At 44.2% G+C, this 17,763-nt stretch overlaps 1 protein-coding gene across 1 annotated transcript in view; it reads left to right on the top strand.

Annotated features, from left to right (window-relative positions):
- Positions 1-17,763, top strand: part of LOC135377664 (BMP-binding endothelial regulator protein-like) — a 117,361-nt gene that overhangs the window by 56,334 nt on the left and 43,264 nt on the right. Inside the window, exons 3-5 of the mRNA XM_064610258.1 lie at positions 9,826-9,925; positions 11,140-11,222; positions 12,257-12,350. Of these exons, the coding sequence (XP_064466328.1) occupies positions 9,826-9,925; positions 11,140-11,222; positions 12,257-12,350 (277 nt within the window). The remainder of the gene's footprint in view (positions 1-9,825; positions 9,926-11,139; positions 11,223-12,256; positions 12,351-17,763) is intronic.

Here is a 17,763-nt window from a genome sequence, read left to right as displayed (position 1 = left end):
CCCGAGCTATCAGTGGCGTTCCCGGTTCAACATGCTCTTTCATTATTTTTGCCAAGTCTTTTTCTAACTGCACCCAATTGTTACCTGACACCCCTTCCTTACTCAACCTGTCTGCAAGAATTCCACAATACTCAGACCTAGATTTTTCCTCGGTTTCTCTCCTTCTAGATATACTAATTTTGAATTGTCTTTATTTATTTTCGCCCCCCCCCCCCCAACTCATTGTTCCATATTCTTCCATTACTTCTCGTGCTCTCTCAACTTCCCTTTCGCCTTGAACAGTCATAGTTAGATCATCTGCGTAAGCCACTATGGCTTTACTTTGTACAGCCCCTCCCCGGAAATCTCACACTTTCACTGCCTCACATCTGTTCAACCCTCCTAATAATCTATCAAAGGCTAACACATACAGCAGGGGAGAAAGGGGGCAACCTTGCCTTACCCTCATTCTGACCTGAAAGCTCTTACCTAATTTCCCATTCGTTAATAGCCTGCTCCTGGCGTTTTGATACGTTGCTCCTATTCTGTTTATTATTTGATTTTCCGTCCCAACTCATGCTAATGTTGTTTAAACTAGTCAAATGCATTTTCCTGATCCATGCCTGTTATTCTCCTTCTCTTGTCTATTCTATAGCATCTCTTTACTTCCCATATTCTCCTTTGGATTCTTTTACTGCAGCACCCTGTGATAGAGAGACACACTCCTCCATATTGCCTTGCACTCGGTTAACTGCTACCTTGGCTAATACTTTGCAGTCGAAATTTAACAGTGTTATAGGCCTCCTCCTTCTCTGTGCATTTTTCTCTGCAAGCTAAGCAAAACAGGTAGAACTAATCAGCAAAGTGTTATTGATCGACCAGCCATTTACGTGAGATTGATTATGGGGCAGCTACCATCGACAACATCGCGGGTGTTGTTTAAGAGCGAGATTTCACATAATCTCTTCTCTTTAATGCAGTAATCCATAGTGCGCACGAACATTATCGACGTTGATCGTGGGTATAATCTTTGGAGCGTATCGTGATGGACTAGGTCGTGGCATGGAATGAGGAAAAACGTTACAGGTACTTGGAAAAACAACAAAGAAACGAAAGCTTGGTGCACCTAATGGTGGTGGATAACGATTGATATGGCAGGGAGCAATGTCCACAATTTTGCGCATAAACAAAACTTGTACATTAGCTTTCTCAGCTGCACACTTTGGGACTGGTCTCATGCAGGTATCGATCGCGTTCTGGAGCAAGCTTTCTTGTCCACAGGCAATATTTCGCGCAGGTAAGCAGCGTGCGAAACTTCCTGTATAGTAGTCACACCTTTTCTGTGGACTAAGCCCCAGGACAGAAAGAACCTGCGATGCGGAAATGGGAACAGCTTATCTATAATAGGGTCGACCGAGGCGCCATAATTGTGCGGCAAATTCGTCATGCACTTGAGTGACTCCACAGGAATAACAATTATCATCAGTCACTCGTCGGCGTCCACAAGCAGTTTCTGCACACATATTTCTGAGTGCATACCAACGTTATACATATAATGCTTATATGACACTGGAATCTCTTTCGTTTAAGAAAGACCGTATACAACAAGGTGGACCATGGTGCAGGATGTTAAACAGCGGCCTCGCACAATAGCCCCCTAATACTGCACGAGACACAGGATTTCTTTGTCTGCGCAGATTGATGAAGTCCATCAGGTAGAAGAACCCCATAGCGCTAAAGGAACGGCATCTATTCGTTCATCCTTGAGACGTATACAGCTGAATTCCAGCGATTAGAATCAGCCGCTGATGTTGTCTTGAATTCTGAAGGAACATCCCACCATGCAGCAATGTGAGAAGAACGTTTTTATGGTGCTCTTCTCAAGGGTAAATCATCGTTTTCGCAACTATATAGTGTGCGACGGATGGAATGCACCGGCTCGCCGCATGAAGACGTTTCGAAGAATGGCTACCGTTTGGGGAGGATGAAAAAGGTGGCCGAGTTGAAGAAAGACAAGGAGACCTTACAAATTCTTTTGGACCACTTACTCAAAGGATGACGTTGAACCGTTTGCTGGAAACTGATGGAACTTTTCTTATTTGTTTATCCCCTACAGGGGAATGTGCAAGTCGATGTTTCCAAGCGCGCAAATGCCGGGCATTGAACCGGGCCCGGGTTCGTAGTCGCCCACCCGCACCTGTTGATCTTTTGCATTCCCAAGTGCATGGGCTGTACAGCTGAGGTACATGCCTATTAGGATACCAGAGATGACAGCAGGTGGACAATTGTGTTGCGGGACTCGATCGTTGCGGAACAGACGGGGGGAGTTGTTTAGCGTCGCCTAATCGCTGAAACCGGCAAGCGTATCACCATCGGTGTATTATCCGTAAAAAAGAAAAAAGAATAAGGGGTTCCCGAGCTTTTAACATTTCTATAAAAAAAGTGGCCGAGTGCCAGTGCAGTGGGGCTGGCTCGTTCTATTTTGCTCTGAAAAACAGGCGAACCGCAATCACATCGTGCACCATTTTACTGTTCGCATTTTTGCTCATTAAGTAGAAAAGGAGGTGTCACTGCTTCTGTGAGGTCGGTTGGATCATACACTCTCTGTTGATATAACAAAACTTGAAACCTGCGCGTTGCCGACGCAGAAGAATGAGGGCTGCCGCATCGCACCGGCAGGAATATCGGAAGGGAGTGGCGACAACACGTTCTGCAGTGTGCAACGGAAGGAAGTGGCAACATCTCGAGATTCGCAGTCTCATCTGCACGGTACGAACATCCACCGCTGTTGAATATTGCAACTACGGTTATTGCAACGATTGAAACGGTGCGCCAAGTTTTACTTAAGCAACGAGATTTGGCCGAGGCAGACCACACTTAGGGGCGACACAAACAAGTTTTACTATGAAAGATGAAAGTCACTGAAAAGGTTAGCCAGCTGTAGGGATCGAACCCACATCTTCTGGATTGCCGGCCGGATTTTACTTATTCGGCAACATGTACCACGTTGTTATTCCTTGGTTTGAAGTTTATTCGCGGATATTATGATTAGGTCACCTTTTTCTTGACTCATCTAATCAATCAACAATGCAAATTGTAGAACTTTCGCTGATCTCGTAATCCTCGTGACCAGTAGGCAGAATCATGTTTTCTCTTGACTGAAATGCGGATAGTGAACGGTCATGTGTGATTGCAAAGTACACCGAGACCTTTGGGTTGCAGCCTCAGATGAACTGCATGAAAAAGCATCTTCAACGGGTGGGCAGTATATCGAATCCATGAAATCAGGCTCGTATTATACCTACAACCGTTCATGTTTCTAGCAGAAGACACCTTGCGTCGATATCAGGCAACATTTGGCACTCGAGTCCTAAAAGTTGAATCTACCTTAAGAGTGCCACGGCAGACGATGTTTCGGAAGGGCGTCCGTTGTCCTTGCCTTTCCCGAAATAGCTTTAGGTGTGTGTGAAATAATGCTCGCCGAATGACGTCGACTCCCTCGCGCTGTCTGCCATTCTCTTGGCACCACGCTGCCTCAGTCATGGGTATTCCCGACATCGTCATGCTGGCTACAGGACAGAGGCATGTGGGTCCTTGCAGTTGAGATATTCTCCGAAAAAAAAAAATAAAGAATAACCGCAAAGAGGTGTGTCACTTTTCACGCTACTGTGGAAGAGGAGGTAACAGCTAGCTACGACCGAAGGTCACGCGCTTGGATACCAGTTTGCTTCATTACTGCGAAACCAACAGTAACATCTAATTTTGTCACCCGCAAATGATCATTAGATGACATGTTTGTATAATATATATGCGACGCAGATCTAGTTTCACCCTTTACCGTATTATGTTTTCACGCGATGAAGCAGTGCGTATGAGACGCGTCTTTCGGTTTGCAGGCTCGTGTATCTTAAAAACCGAGGAGGCGTGTTTTACGCAGTGCTTCTCTCTCAGCGGCTCGTGAGACGACATCAGATCACGCACAGAGAGCAGCGCAACAGCTAAAGGTGGAACCTGCATTCCAATGGCGCACTCAGTTCGACTGTCCCAGGTTCGAGTACTGGTGGATATATTCCTTCCCTCACATGGCAGTCTCGGCACGACTGTGTTCACGTGTTTCGTATTCGTGGATTTGAGGGCTCTGTCGGCCTCAATTGAACCTCGGAATAATGTCAAAAGCTTGGTCAACAATGTTGACAGACATATTTTTGTCCGAACTGACCTACTTTTAAAGGCGTAGTCTGCGAAGGGCTACGGCAGAAAGGAAGAGTATAGGTGATGAACAGGAATAGAGAAAAATCCGGAAGGAGGAGGATATTCACCAAATTGTAATTGAACGTGTTGACGGATGGACGGATGATGACTATGATGATGATGGTAGAGAAAAATGTGTGAATACATCAGGCGTTGTGTGTAGGCGCGCTGCAATTTCTGTGTCCATCCCTTTTCCTTCTCTCTTTAAGTTTGCACCCTTTTCGATCTTCCATCTCTTCTTGCCGGTAACTTCAAGGAGAACTAGGTGCGGCCGAATAATTCCTCTTCCGCCACGCAACGATTTTCAAACCCTTTTCATTAGAGAGTTTTGCATCGTACGCTATCGCCTTGCGCACTTAAGGGATAGCGTGTCGGTTCTGAGCAATGCGCGAAGTTTTGTCGCGTTTATGTTTTGTTTGCGTCTATGTTTTGCGCGTATGCAGAACCGCCAACGCTATCTCTTACGTGCGCAGAGGCGACAGCGTACGATGTACTAAAACTCACTAGTGTTTACCATAGTGCCAGGGAGCGTATTTTCGATCTGGGTAGTTCCGCCATGCATTTTCGGATTATGACAACTGGCAAGGAACGTTACTTTAACTCGACGCGTTTCCGAGTATATGTCGGAGAATTTCATTTCTAGCAAATTTGATAGAGTTACCTGGAGCACGTGGTGAAAGTTCCCTGAAAGTCGGCATTCCACCGCGCTTGATATTTTCTTATAAGGCGCAAGAACGAGCTATGTTCTGGGCGCCTGCTATATAGTTCCATGGGCAAAACGGCTCAAAAACTGCCGATCACTGCATTGTCCTGATGTGAATCATCAAACTGGAACGAGAGGATCACAGACCTATTTTGCTACCTCAGATGTTCGTGGTCATACAACCTATGCGTTTTTATAAGAGTGGAAGTCCAGTTACGGTGGACTTGCTCCCCGGCATTTCAAACGGACTAGACTGCAACTAGCCGAACAAGAACTCACAAAATGTCAGTGATTAATGTACGTGTTAATCGTTGTCAAGGAACAGTCCAAAACCGCGGAAAGCTGCAAACGGGGTGAGGCACAACCTCCAAAGCCACTTAGAAGTGCGCAGCATACGTACCTTGGGCATCTTCGAGGAGCACCGATGTTGTTTGCCAGCGCCTGCCGAAATGGAGAGAGCACTGCTGTCTTCTTATGAAATACGCGATGAATCCCAGTTCTAACTAGGTGTACCACACTTCGCGTGTGACCACCGTGTACTGCTATGCAGCGAGCTATCCACTCTTGATCTCTGCCGCCAAAAGAATAAAGTGACGCCTGTCGCGGAGCGGGACGGGGGCTGAAGCAGTGACCGGATGGTATTCCACCGGACCCGCGAAACACCGTACAGCACTTCAACTCTATGCCACAGCGTGTCTGGCAGAAAGCATTGGTGAAAGGCGTCCTCTGCAGTCTCGCGGCTGTAGGACACAACCGACAGAATGGTGTTGTAGGCAACATTTTCCTTGAGTATGAGGAGCAACAAAACAGACCCACACACGACTGGCCAATTCGCAAAAAGCAGTCCCTAAGCGGCAAAACGTCACGCGCCACACGACAGAGTCGCCGTTTGGTTTGTACATGTTGTCTTCACAAAATACGTTTGCACACAGCGGTACAAAGTCTATTTATGAACACCCCCTACGTATTATATGGTATTTTCCCTAGCTCGCTAACAAAAACTTTTATGCATTATATATTACGTAAATTACGCAGCTGCATTGCTTTCCATGGAATGACCCAAATGCTATGGATAGTGACTTAGTGAGGATCTTCGGTGTCGAATAACCGACTTATTTATTTTTTATTTTATTTTATTTTTTCACAAGATTTATTCACAGCAACGTCTACTTAGGTGTCACAAATGAAAAACAATCGCCTATTTACACGAGGGTGTGGCATGCCGCTGCCGCCGAAACGACTTTGTTCTTCTTCTTTCTTTCTTTTTTTTTTTTTCTGCATTTTACGTTCGCGAGCAAGTATTGAAGTTACACTATTCTTGTTAGAAAGTCGTGAGAAGTTTCACCCGAAAGTTACTTCGAAGTGATTTCGACATGAGTAGGTTACTACTTTCACTTTCGATGGTTCGTTGCCCATGTTCTCTTTGTGGTTTCAAGGGTTACATTTGGTCGCGATATTTCACGTCTGTCTTTTTCCGCTTAAAAAAAAAGGAGAAGAAAAGAGAAACACGATGTAGGCCCCGCTTAACTTTAGCTTTACGCATTGCTTCTCGTGATACGTAGCATGCTTCGGGAGGTTTTCGCTGCCGTACCGTTCTATTTTCTCAAGAACCAGAGGAAAGTGTTGTGATAACGAAAGCCCAATAAGACGTAGCAAAACTGGGTATTAGAGGTAAAGACGCACATCATGACGATTTTTTTGCATTTTATTTTATGTACATATTGAAAACGCTTTTCAAGGCACACAGGTTGTTTTGGTAAACTCACTGCAAATATAACAGATAAAATAGCATATACGCAGGCAAGCTGGTGGACAAGATCCATGGCGACGAAATCTATAAGCTGGGCGCAACAAATGCAATACTGAGTTTTAGTATATCGTACGCTGTCGCCTTTGCGTACGTAAGGGATAGCGTTGGTGGTTCTGCGCACGCGCAATAAACAGAGGTTTGCGCATTGCGCAGAACCACCACCACGCTATCCCTTACGTACGCAAAGGCGATAGCGTACGATATACTAAAACTCCCTATTGTTGCGCCCAAGCTCAAGCTTCGTCGTCATGGGTCAGTGCAAACGTATTCCAGTATACCTAGAAAATAAAATCTACCAGTGAGTTTTGGCGTACCGTGCATAACACGCGGGATTGCTTGTTGAAATTTCTAGACATCTCTTTTTGGCACACCTTTTGACGCCTCCGTTAGGTGGCCTTAAGACAAAAAGGAGCGGTACAGAAGAGATGTTTCAGTAACCTCTATTATCGTCTGAAGGACCTGCCTTTTCAGCACTTTTGAAATTCCCCAAAAAGTGTTTTCGCCACGGTGAAGCTAAGTGGCCCGCCGCCTCTGGGACACGGGTAGACTATCTTCGCCATTCGCCCTTATCGGTACAACATCAAAGAGAAAAGAAGACCTCTAGGCTTTAGTACAGGTTGTTTATCTACCTTGAGTCGCGCTAACTGGAAACATCGTGCGCTCTTGTCCGACCGTTTCCACTGTCTCTCTCTGATGGCTCTTATCTTCTTCTTCATTTTTTTTTTTTTTTTTTTCTGTACGTCTTCCTGGGTCGGTCGACAGATGGGTCTTTCTGGGAAAACATTCGTCCTTGCTGTGTTGCCCATGGCAAAGACACATACATACATTGTCTAGCCTACATTACTTTCTGTGTGCTTTCCCTATGTGTTGAGGTCACTGTGGCTTCCTACGTTGTACGCTGGTCCCGAGGCTGAAATACATATAATTAGGCCTGCGTGCTCTGCGTGCAGATAGGTTTTAATTTTGTACTCGTTATAACTTGTATCGACAACGCTATACTTGATATAGGGTGCTCTTCATGATAGAAAGCAACAAAGTCGCGACTATCACCTAGATAGACAAACACAACACAGAGTCTACTACGCCTATAAGAACAACAAAATGGGGCAGGGTTCGAAAGACAGCGGCGGGGGTCACTTACTCGCGGTTAGGGAACCCCGCACTTGACCGGAACTTGACTGGTAAGTGTGGGGACAAGTCCCACAACGTCTTTTTCGTCGACTGCCTTATTTCGTCAGCTCTACCCCAGCAGGCAGTCATTCTGTCCCACTTTTTATAGCTGAAGCACATAGCACATAGGTATACATATTGTTGGTCCACTCGAAATGAGGCCTTCGCTGGAGAGGTACTTATTTCAAGGCTAGTTTGGCCTGCCCGTGCGAACATCTCGGTGCCGTGTGCAATTTATGCTCCATGTCACGTTCTTCTTCCTTCGCAGCTTCATTACAAAGCGCTTAGAATTAATGAGCCGTGGAAGCGACAAAAGCGATGATGTCTTGGAGCAAACCAAGTTGGCAACGTATGCCTATAGTATATAGTGGGACCTTAGATAAATGTGACAGGACGCCCCGTGTCCTTTCTCTCATCCGTTTGTGTATCTCTACGTTCCACCTGAAAGGCTTATTTTGTGTTGCTACGTTATGGCACGCGTTATGGTGACGAATATTTATTTATTTATTTATTTAGTCGTCATGGGCCCGTGAGACCATTACATGAGGAAGTGTATATCGATAATACCAACATCAACGGAATACCAACGATGTATGGATCGCTATAAGTATCGCTATACAGTGTATTAATTATTTTGTATCGAACTGTGGCTAGGCGAAGGTATCGAATTCTCTGCATCGGTACCAGCGACATATTATTACAGGATGTTTTACTAGGTTGTCGCCACGAAAAAAAAAAAAAAAGAACTACAGTCAACCCTCGATTTATGAACCTTCGATTTATGAATTCCCTCGTTTTATGAACACGAGCACTGGGAACCAAACTTTTTCCATTCATTTTTCCCTCGTTTTATGAACCTCGATATTATAATAATGAACGGAATTTCTGGGAACCAACTAGGAGTTGCCCAGCGTTTTTGCCTTCAATTTATGAACAGATCGTTCCGAGGTCCAGAAACTTTCAAAGGGATAGTTCCGTGGTCTTATGAATGACGCCTGAACGGACAAAACGTTTTCCAGGTATTGCACCCTCGGTTCTTAACCCCTCGAAATCGGAACAACAAATGGGTTTTCCGGTGTCGCACAGGTGCGACCGAGTGTTTCTGACCTCAGTTGATGAATAAGGCGGGCGCTGTCACCCGGAGATTAATAAACGGAGGTTAAAAATTCCGGAGGAAATCCGAGACCAGTCCAGTCCAGTGCGAATGTGTTGACATCTCTCGTTTCCAAGATTGGCACAGCGGGTGACATGGTCCAAAGCAAAAATAAACAATAGTATTGCATAATAAACAGAGTGTGAATGCGCTAACGTCTGTTCTTTGTGAGATTGATACAGCAGAAGGCATGGTCAAAAGCAAAATTACACAATATGTGGCATTATAAACACAATCCCAACTCGGAAGTACTGTTCCATTTGCTCGATAGTACTCAGTTAACTGAATTTTCGATTTGTGAATCCCTCGATTTATGAACGGTTTTTCGGGGAACCGAGGGTGTTCATAAATCGAGGGTTGACTGTATATTTTTCTTCCTATAACACACAAACATTGCGTTTTGTGTACAGGTAACTTCGCGTTTTAAGGAATGAGTGGCAGGATTTTGCGTAAAAGGCGATGCTTGGTGTGTGAAGAACCAGATTGATTGAACCCACTTGCTTCAGGGCTTGCTGGGGTTACCGTGACATAGGGACATTTTTAGACAATTTGTGCAGCAGCGAGGTCCCTGTGTGTACGTGTGTGTGTGTGTGGGGGGGGGGGGTGATATGCAGTGTAACGAGTACAATTACAACATTGTCATTCACTCAACACTTTTCTGTGTGCTCCTCACTTTTTCACAGCCGAATTGTCCTTTCCAGCTGGCACTCCCCATTCACCATAACAAAATAAAGTTGTTGTTGTTGTTGTTGTTTCCAGCACAGCGTTGTCGTCTGTCGGCACGAGACTTGCCCGTTGCAAAGAGGCTGCTATTTCCTGCAGCCAGCGGAAGGGAACAAGTGCTGCGATGTCTGCAAAAGTGAGCAGTCATCTTTAATATCGAATAACAGCTGTGAGGAGTACGTAACTCGTAGGTCACTAGTTCTATAATGACGCATACGTTGCTGTGAAGCTGTGTGTCAACCAACGTAGGTTGCACTAACAGCTCCACACACAGTCATTTGAAAACAATTGGAACAGTAAGAATGGTTGTGTATTGTCCAATTGAAGGTCTCTTGCACTTGGTAGCTCCCGGAACACCTTTCACGACTCAACTGGCTGTTACATGAACAGCAATTCTGTTCTCTCTATCACGCAGGGGCGTCGGAAGTCGTTCGCCGCAAGATTGGGGGGGGGGGGGGGGGGGATGTTCGAAGGGGTTGTATATTAACAACGCTCTGTAAAAAACAGAATGCAAAAATCAAAGTAGCACATGCTTTACGCAGTGCAGAATGACTCGAAATATGGTAAAATAGCTTTACCTTATGGCATTCGGTTAATTAGGCGATGATCTTTCTCTGTGTGATTATCAGATACAGACATATTTAGGTTTGGAAGATGTTTCGTTTCAGAGGAGTAGTGACGGTACACTAGTGAATTGCTCATGCGAATTTTCCTTAGCTAGCAAAAACGTTACCTGTAATAATCAAAATTCCTTCATACGAACATGCAAATCCTGTAAAGCTTTGCCCAATGAGACAGAATATCAGACACCCTGACCGATATCTCTATGCATAAAAGGGGGCTAGGTTTCCACAGCATGAGCTCGAAAGGGGCGGTCGCCCCCTTTGCCCCCTACCTTCCTACGCCCCTGTTTGCACGCTTGACATTGGCGAGTGTATACCACTTGAACACTGCCCGCAGTGCAGGTAACGTTCAGGACATCACAAACACACATTCTTCACGTGGAATGCTCAAGATACAATGCCTTTAGCCATGTACGCACAGTGTAAATGGTCTGCATTTCAACATGACATAGTGGTCCAAGAGTTGAAGTCGTCGACATTTCTGTTGTTAATCCATTCTGTTTCTACATCCAAGCGACACAAGTAACTTGTCGATTCTTTTGAGTCCACTCATGCAATTAACTCATTACTATAGAACGCCCACCCTACAGTTTCAGAGGTATATACGGAATATGTGTTCCCCTCCTTTATTATTATTATTATTATTATTGTTTTCTTGTTGCACCGAACGCGAACAAGTGGGAAGCAGACTTTGTGTTCACAGATGTGTCTACATGACTGCTCGCAGAATGCGTCTATGGTGGGAAAGTCTACAACAGTTCCTCCGAATGGACTGACGATGAGGATCCATGTCAACGGTTTACCTGCCAAGTAAGTCTATTTGACCACGCTTAATCAAATGCAATAAGGATCATTCACCCACAGTCACTGGTACGTTGCAGCAGCGAGACAAACGCCCCCGATCATTTTACGAGACCGTGGCACACCTCTCAGCGTCTGAGGCGCGACGGGTTCGCAATATCAAATTAAGATTTTGTGATTTGAATATTAAGTGCGGAGCGTGAAGAGACTCGTGAATTGAAACAGGGTGGTGACATTTAAGGGCGCCTTTGCTCTACATCCGAAGAGCGAGCAGGCCGAGGTGTTAAATTATGAAAACCGGCAAGGTTACACATGACATGAGGGACCTCGGAACGCGTGGGTGGCTTCGGGAGTGCGCGCTTTGAAATTGTGGGGCGGGGGACAATAAAGCTATGCGAAAAGAGATTAAGAGATAAAAAGTCCATATTTTTCTTTCTTTTCCAATCCAATCCAATCCAGATAAAAAGTCATCTTTTTTTAAGGCAAATCAGGATTACTTGTTAACTCGTCCGCTCACTGGTCTCATGGCTGAGGGATCGACTTGGTGGCATGACACAGGTTCCTTACACAACCATCCTTCCCGAGGCCTTGTCGTGTGCTGAGTTTGAACTCAGGCTAGAGAAACTTTAGCGTGGGAAGAATATGATATACGGACCACTGTGGCGTCGCTCATGATCATAGTTGTCTGTGGTGACGTAAGCCCCGAATTCCTATAAAGTCAATTCGTCATACCATTTCCTATTTCCCATTTATGCGAGTGGGGTTCCGTTTCGTATTGCTACTAGACAGGGAAGATAAGGAGCGGTGAACGATAGTTTTCAAAGGAATGACGCTGTTCGGATGGTCATCGTTCATCATTCAGTCATCCTAAAGCAACTCGTTGTTTAGATTGTAAGCTTTGTTTGTTTTTTTAATTGCTATGCCTTAGAGCTTCATTCGTTCGCTCACGTTTTCTCGTTCTTTTCATTTTCAGTCCCCCTTATTTGTTCATATTCTGCCTCGTCAATTCCTTACTCGATTCAATGGAAACTTTCGTATTCCAGTCTGGTGTCGTCACGGAGTCAAAGACGTACTGCCACGTAAACTGCAAGAATCCCTTGCCGCCTGCAAAAGGGAAGTGCTGTCCGTCATGCGAAGGTAAGTTTTCATTTCTTTCTCTTTTCTTTTTTCTTTTTTTCTTAGCGTCAGTAAAGTTTCGCGAGAGCGCTACATCAGGGACTTTCCAATCACATCCCCCCCACACACACACACACACAGACCTCGAGCACCTCCCCCAAATATTCTACAACAGCCCTAGGGCAAAAAAAAAAAAAGAAACTGCCAAAATGACCAATACACTCCGAAAGGCCAGAAGATGCGGTTCTCACACGCCCCCTCGGGAATTCCAACAACTCCCTGAGGTGTGAACCCTTCACAAGATTTGAACCCAAAGTGCACAGTGGTATTCGGTAATGACCAGTATACGGTTGCTTCTGCTACACGCGAGTTACCTTGAGGTTTCATTGGATTGGAAAACCGTAACTTACGTGCTGATAGTGCAGGAACAGGAGGAAACATGCATACACAAAGAAAACAATCCAAGTGAAAGAGATTGGGAAGGTACCTAATGAATTATGACGGAGCTGAAAGAGTAGTTAAAAAGAGAGCAAGCTGGTGGCATAGATCCATAATGAAAAACCTGAGAATAGGGATTACACGAAAAACACAGTGTTGTCGCTATTGAGATTTTTGGTGTGTTCATCTCTTCCTCTCAGGGTCTCTAAGTAAGGACGTATGACAATCGATATTACGTACGTAACCCTACTGGAAAAAGGCATACAGGTTTATATGTGTCTCTATAGGATCCTATATACATCGCATTTATATATGTATAGGACTGATGTGGGATCCCATATGTCATATATCACATATCATATGTAATGCCCGTAATATCCGGCGTTCCTCAGGGGTCAATACTTGGGCCTACACTTTTTTTGCTCTTTATCAATGATATTGTCATTATCTCAAACGTTGCTAGTTTTATTCTGTATGCCGACGATACCAGTATTTTCCTTTCAAGTTCCAATGTTAGCCACCTAGAAGACCAAATGAACCTCGTCATGGGAAATCTTTCTCTTTGGCTTGCTTTGAATCAGCTGAGATTAAATGTAGGTAAAACAAAACACATTTTGTTCAGAGCACGCAATAAAACCATAGCCTCCGAGCCAAAAATATTATTTAACGGCCGTGTTGTGGAGAGAATAAATTGTTTTAAATTTTTGGGCGTGCTATTTGATGAACACCTCAGCTGGACTGAACATGTTCGTTATTTAAGAAGAGAAACTGCGAAAGCAGCTGGTATGATATGCAGAGTTCGCGACACCCTTCCTAGCAAAGTCAAGCGTATGCTATATTTTTCTTTAATTCATTCCAAAGTGTATTATTGCCTGTTGGTATGGGGTACGGTGGCATTCACTCATTTATCTAGCCTGTTGAGAGTGCAGAAAAAAGCCGTTCGTGCAGTCGATAGTGCTGGGCACTTTGTCAGTTCTGGACCACTGTTTAAAAAATATAATATTCTTACTGTGACACAGCTTTTTACCTACAAGTTGTTAGTGATGATCTTTTGTGGAGTGTCTGAAAATCGAGAATCCTTTTTTTTTTATCTTTCAGTTTGAGTGCTCACTCTGTACCTTATCTTCTCCGACATTCATATAAATTACGAGTTCCCACTGGCCGTACAAACTACTCTCATGTTAAGATAAGTGTGTTAGTAGCTAAGTATTACAATGAATATTGTAACCAATTTTCTAATGTTTCTCTATCTGTGTTCAAGAAAAACATAATGCGGATGTTGATGCAATGATCTCATTACTCTTTTTTATTCCCTCTTTGTGCATCTTTAACTGTTCATTTTTTTTTTCTTTACAACATTGCGTTTTACTTTGTGTTACTTTGCGTGTAACCTTGTGATATTGTCCTGGTGTTCTCGCCTAGACAGGGATTTGGTTCCCTTTTGCGTAGCACCAGAAAAAATAAAAAAAATATTAAAAAAACATCATAAGGGATTGGTATAGGATCCAATGACATTTAATATTCCCCGGACGCCTCCTTCATGGCATCCTATGACAATCCTATTTATTGGGAAGATGGCCCACGGTGTCCAGACCCACGGTTAGGGAATGTTGTATGTACCCATTATTTATTGCTGTGGGGACTTTAGAAATGTTCATAGTACCAGTACGCGGGCAAAGAATCGTTTTCTCTGATTCTCGCGCGCAAGCGAGATCCTCGCCCTTCACTAGACTATTTCGGTCGCGGCTTTCTTTACAAGAATCGTTCAATTCGGCATATTATATATGCATGCTGCAGTAAAGCACAGGATATCGAGCACGTCTTACTTTGCTGCACTCGGTATAATTCCCATAGACGTCACTTTCGCATCACCTTGGACCGGCTTGGTGAACGGCCATTTGACTCGAGGACGCTTCTGGAGGACTGGTTGCTTGCACAAAGACGACCAGCGCTGGAAGTCCTGGTGATAGTTCTTGTGGTCATCACGGTTCCTTCCACATGTTGGGAAGCTATATAGTTACTCTCTGCTCCTCATATAAGTGATTTAGAGTAGGCGACTCCTATGTATTTTTCTTCGCATACTAAACCAAACCAAACGTATGAGTCTATTCTCTTAGTAGCGGTTGTCCTCGTGTTCATCTTTGTTCATCAACAGAGAGCGGATTTTAAGGCACTTAAAAAACGTGCTTTAGGTGCATAAAAAGGCACCAAAAAGGACCGTAAAAAGGCATGCATTTTCTCGGAATAGGCACGATCAATATTGCACTACCAGTACTACAGATGATGCCGTCAACACAGATTGTTCTACGGTAACATACTACTCGATCGCGTGCACTTCAGTGACAGTTGTTGCTCAGACTTGATACGCTTGTATTATAACTTCCGAAGTCATTCTTCGGTTGCACTGCAAAGATCCCACAGAGACGGTAAGAGAGAGATAGGATATTATGATGATTCCAGGCGGATTCCAGAGGACAGGATATTCTGATCGCACTGCAATCTTTATTTTAGAATTAAACTAGGGGCACCGTGCACATGTCTTCGTGTTGAAAGTATGAAGACGGTAGAAAACGAGCATCATTTCAATGTTCTCTGGCATGAAATTCTGCCACCTGTCACCGTGAATTGTCCAACATGCCGAGAACGGCCTCACGACGTCTGCCGATTTGATGGTGCGTGCCGATATACAGGGCGTTTGCTCTGACATGTCCAGAAATTTTATTTAAAGCGAGCGATAAAAGAGAAACGAGCTCTACTTTTCAGCTACTTGACTAAGAAACAGGTATTACTAGTGAAGCAGTACCTGTTTCTTACCCAAGTAGCAGAAAAGTACCACTTGCTTTTCTTTTATCGCTAGCTTTAAATATAACTTCTGGACACGTTAGAGCAAACACCCTGTATATACGAAGAAGGGTACTCGCGAGGGATGTCATCGGTAGAATTCCGCGTTTTCGGTTTTAATCGAAAAACGCCGAAAAACATACGCCGGGTAAATTTCCCCTAATTCGGTTTTAATCGGAAAACACCGAATACAGAAGGACATTCCAGGACGTGACAGAGATAAATTGCTGCACGTGACCAGCAAGTTGTTGATGCAGATCAGAAAACCATACAGAAATGCGATGGTTGTGAAAAATGTAACTGTGTAAATCTACTCCCAATTTGATTTTTTTTTTTGTATGTGTGTGTGCGAAAAATGCCCGTAGAAAGCCACCGCAGCGAACAACGCCATGGTGAATGAGCGTCGTGCGGAAATATTACATTGTGATTTCTATTCGCCAATAACTGATCGGGTAAACCGTGTACACACCAGGAAAAACATCGAAAAATGCCGATTTCGTGAAAATCAATAAACACCGAAAAACATACGCCGAATCCGCCCAAAAATAAAAACCGAAATCGCGGAACCCTAGTCATCGGGAACAAAAGGGCTGTCACCACCAAAGATGTAAAGCAACGAATTACTATAGTTGAGTTATTACAATTAAATATTTTTTGTCTAACTAATTACTATAACCAACTACTTTGTAAAACGTGTACCTGTGTCTGCAATTTAATTACTTTTTACGAGTAACTGGTACTGCGAGGAAAGTTAATTACTTCTTCAATCGAATTTCTGTGCGAGACTTAGGGCCTGGGACGGAATGTTACTTAGTGATTCTAATGGGAACCTAAAAAGTGTCCTGCTGTCAAGAACGAATTTATGAAGCGAGTATGTGGGTTGTTTCAGAAGTTTGTTTTCAACAAGTGCTACGTTTAATGCACTGTGTCCCAAAGTTTTACGTGGGGTCACATTGAACACGAGGAACCGGAAGTAATTGAAAAGTAACTGAACGACATCCTATCAGTCACCATAACTGAGTCACATTTGAGTCTAAGTAACTTTTCGTGTAACTTAGTTGCTTTTAAAGTCGTGTAACTGTAACTTAGGCTTTGTAAGTGACTTGTATACAGTTGTGGTCACCACTAAGCACAGCTGGAAGGGCAGATACGGTGTTGCACTTAGTTGCCCCGGGTGCAAGGAATGCAGGCGAAAAAGGGGAACACACTTGCACTTTGCGATGTAGCGCGGCGAAACGTGTCCTCGGCTATTATGAACCCCCCCCCCTTTTTTTTTCGCTGCTGGAATAAACACAAAGTATCAAGTACAGTACCCGTTTAGGCACTTATCGGCGCCTATTTCCAAAAAAGGCGCTAATCACAAAAAGAGGCACCAACACTAGGGCACTAATGGGTCCCATTCGGCCTGATACGTGCTTAGAACACCGAAAGGCAGCGTCTGTACGTTTCCCGACGAAAAGGTATATGCCTGAAAATCCGCTCTCTATTGATCAAATAAAGTTGTTGTTGTTGTTGTCTTTGTTAGTTCGTCTACCGCTCCTACAAGAGTATGTACCAACCCGCCCAAACGTTGATGTGTATAGGTTTAAACTCCTTTTGAGTACTCAGGTTTAAGCCGCCAGAGGATAGTATTCACTCGGTAGCCGGACACTAGACGTAAAAATACTGGAGTAGTTCACAAATTTACGAAAATCGTCCGCGTAAGGGGAAGACAAAGATGAAAGCATCCTGAACTTTTCTCTGTTGTGGCTTTATCACGAGTATATTTTGCGCAGCCAGCCTGAGCGCCACGCTGGAATGTTTTGCAAGGAATATCTGTGCTCAACTCCTTGCTCAGAGTGAGGAAATTGGCTATTATACTGTCGCATTCTCTGCTGGCTCGCCTGGAACTACGTGCTGCCTTTCATCCGGTAAACTATGATGTTACTCAAACTACTGAGGAATAAAAAAAGACCCCCAACCGGTTGTAGTTAGGCCCTGGCCAGTCGCCTTTATTGACAACGGCCGTCGTCTCAGGATGGAGGAATGGTGCAGTCAAAACGTAGGTGGAATGCAAGCACCACAATAGAAATGATTACATTCGATTAAAGTTATGACTCGAGACTACTTTGCCTCAATGCATCATTTATTCTTATTTTTTTACGCTTGGACTTTA

The sequence above is a fragment of the Ornithodoros turicata genome, chromosome 1 (assembly GCF_037126465.1).
Source record: "Ornithodoros turicata isolate Travis chromosome 1, ASM3712646v1, whole genome shotgun sequence".
Classification (NCBI taxonomy): Eukaryota; Metazoa; Arthropoda; class Arachnida; order Ixodida; family Argasidae; genus Ornithodoros; species Ornithodoros turicata.
Note: the sequence above shows the minus strand (reverse complement) of the source record. Positions and strands in the feature narration are given on the sequence as shown.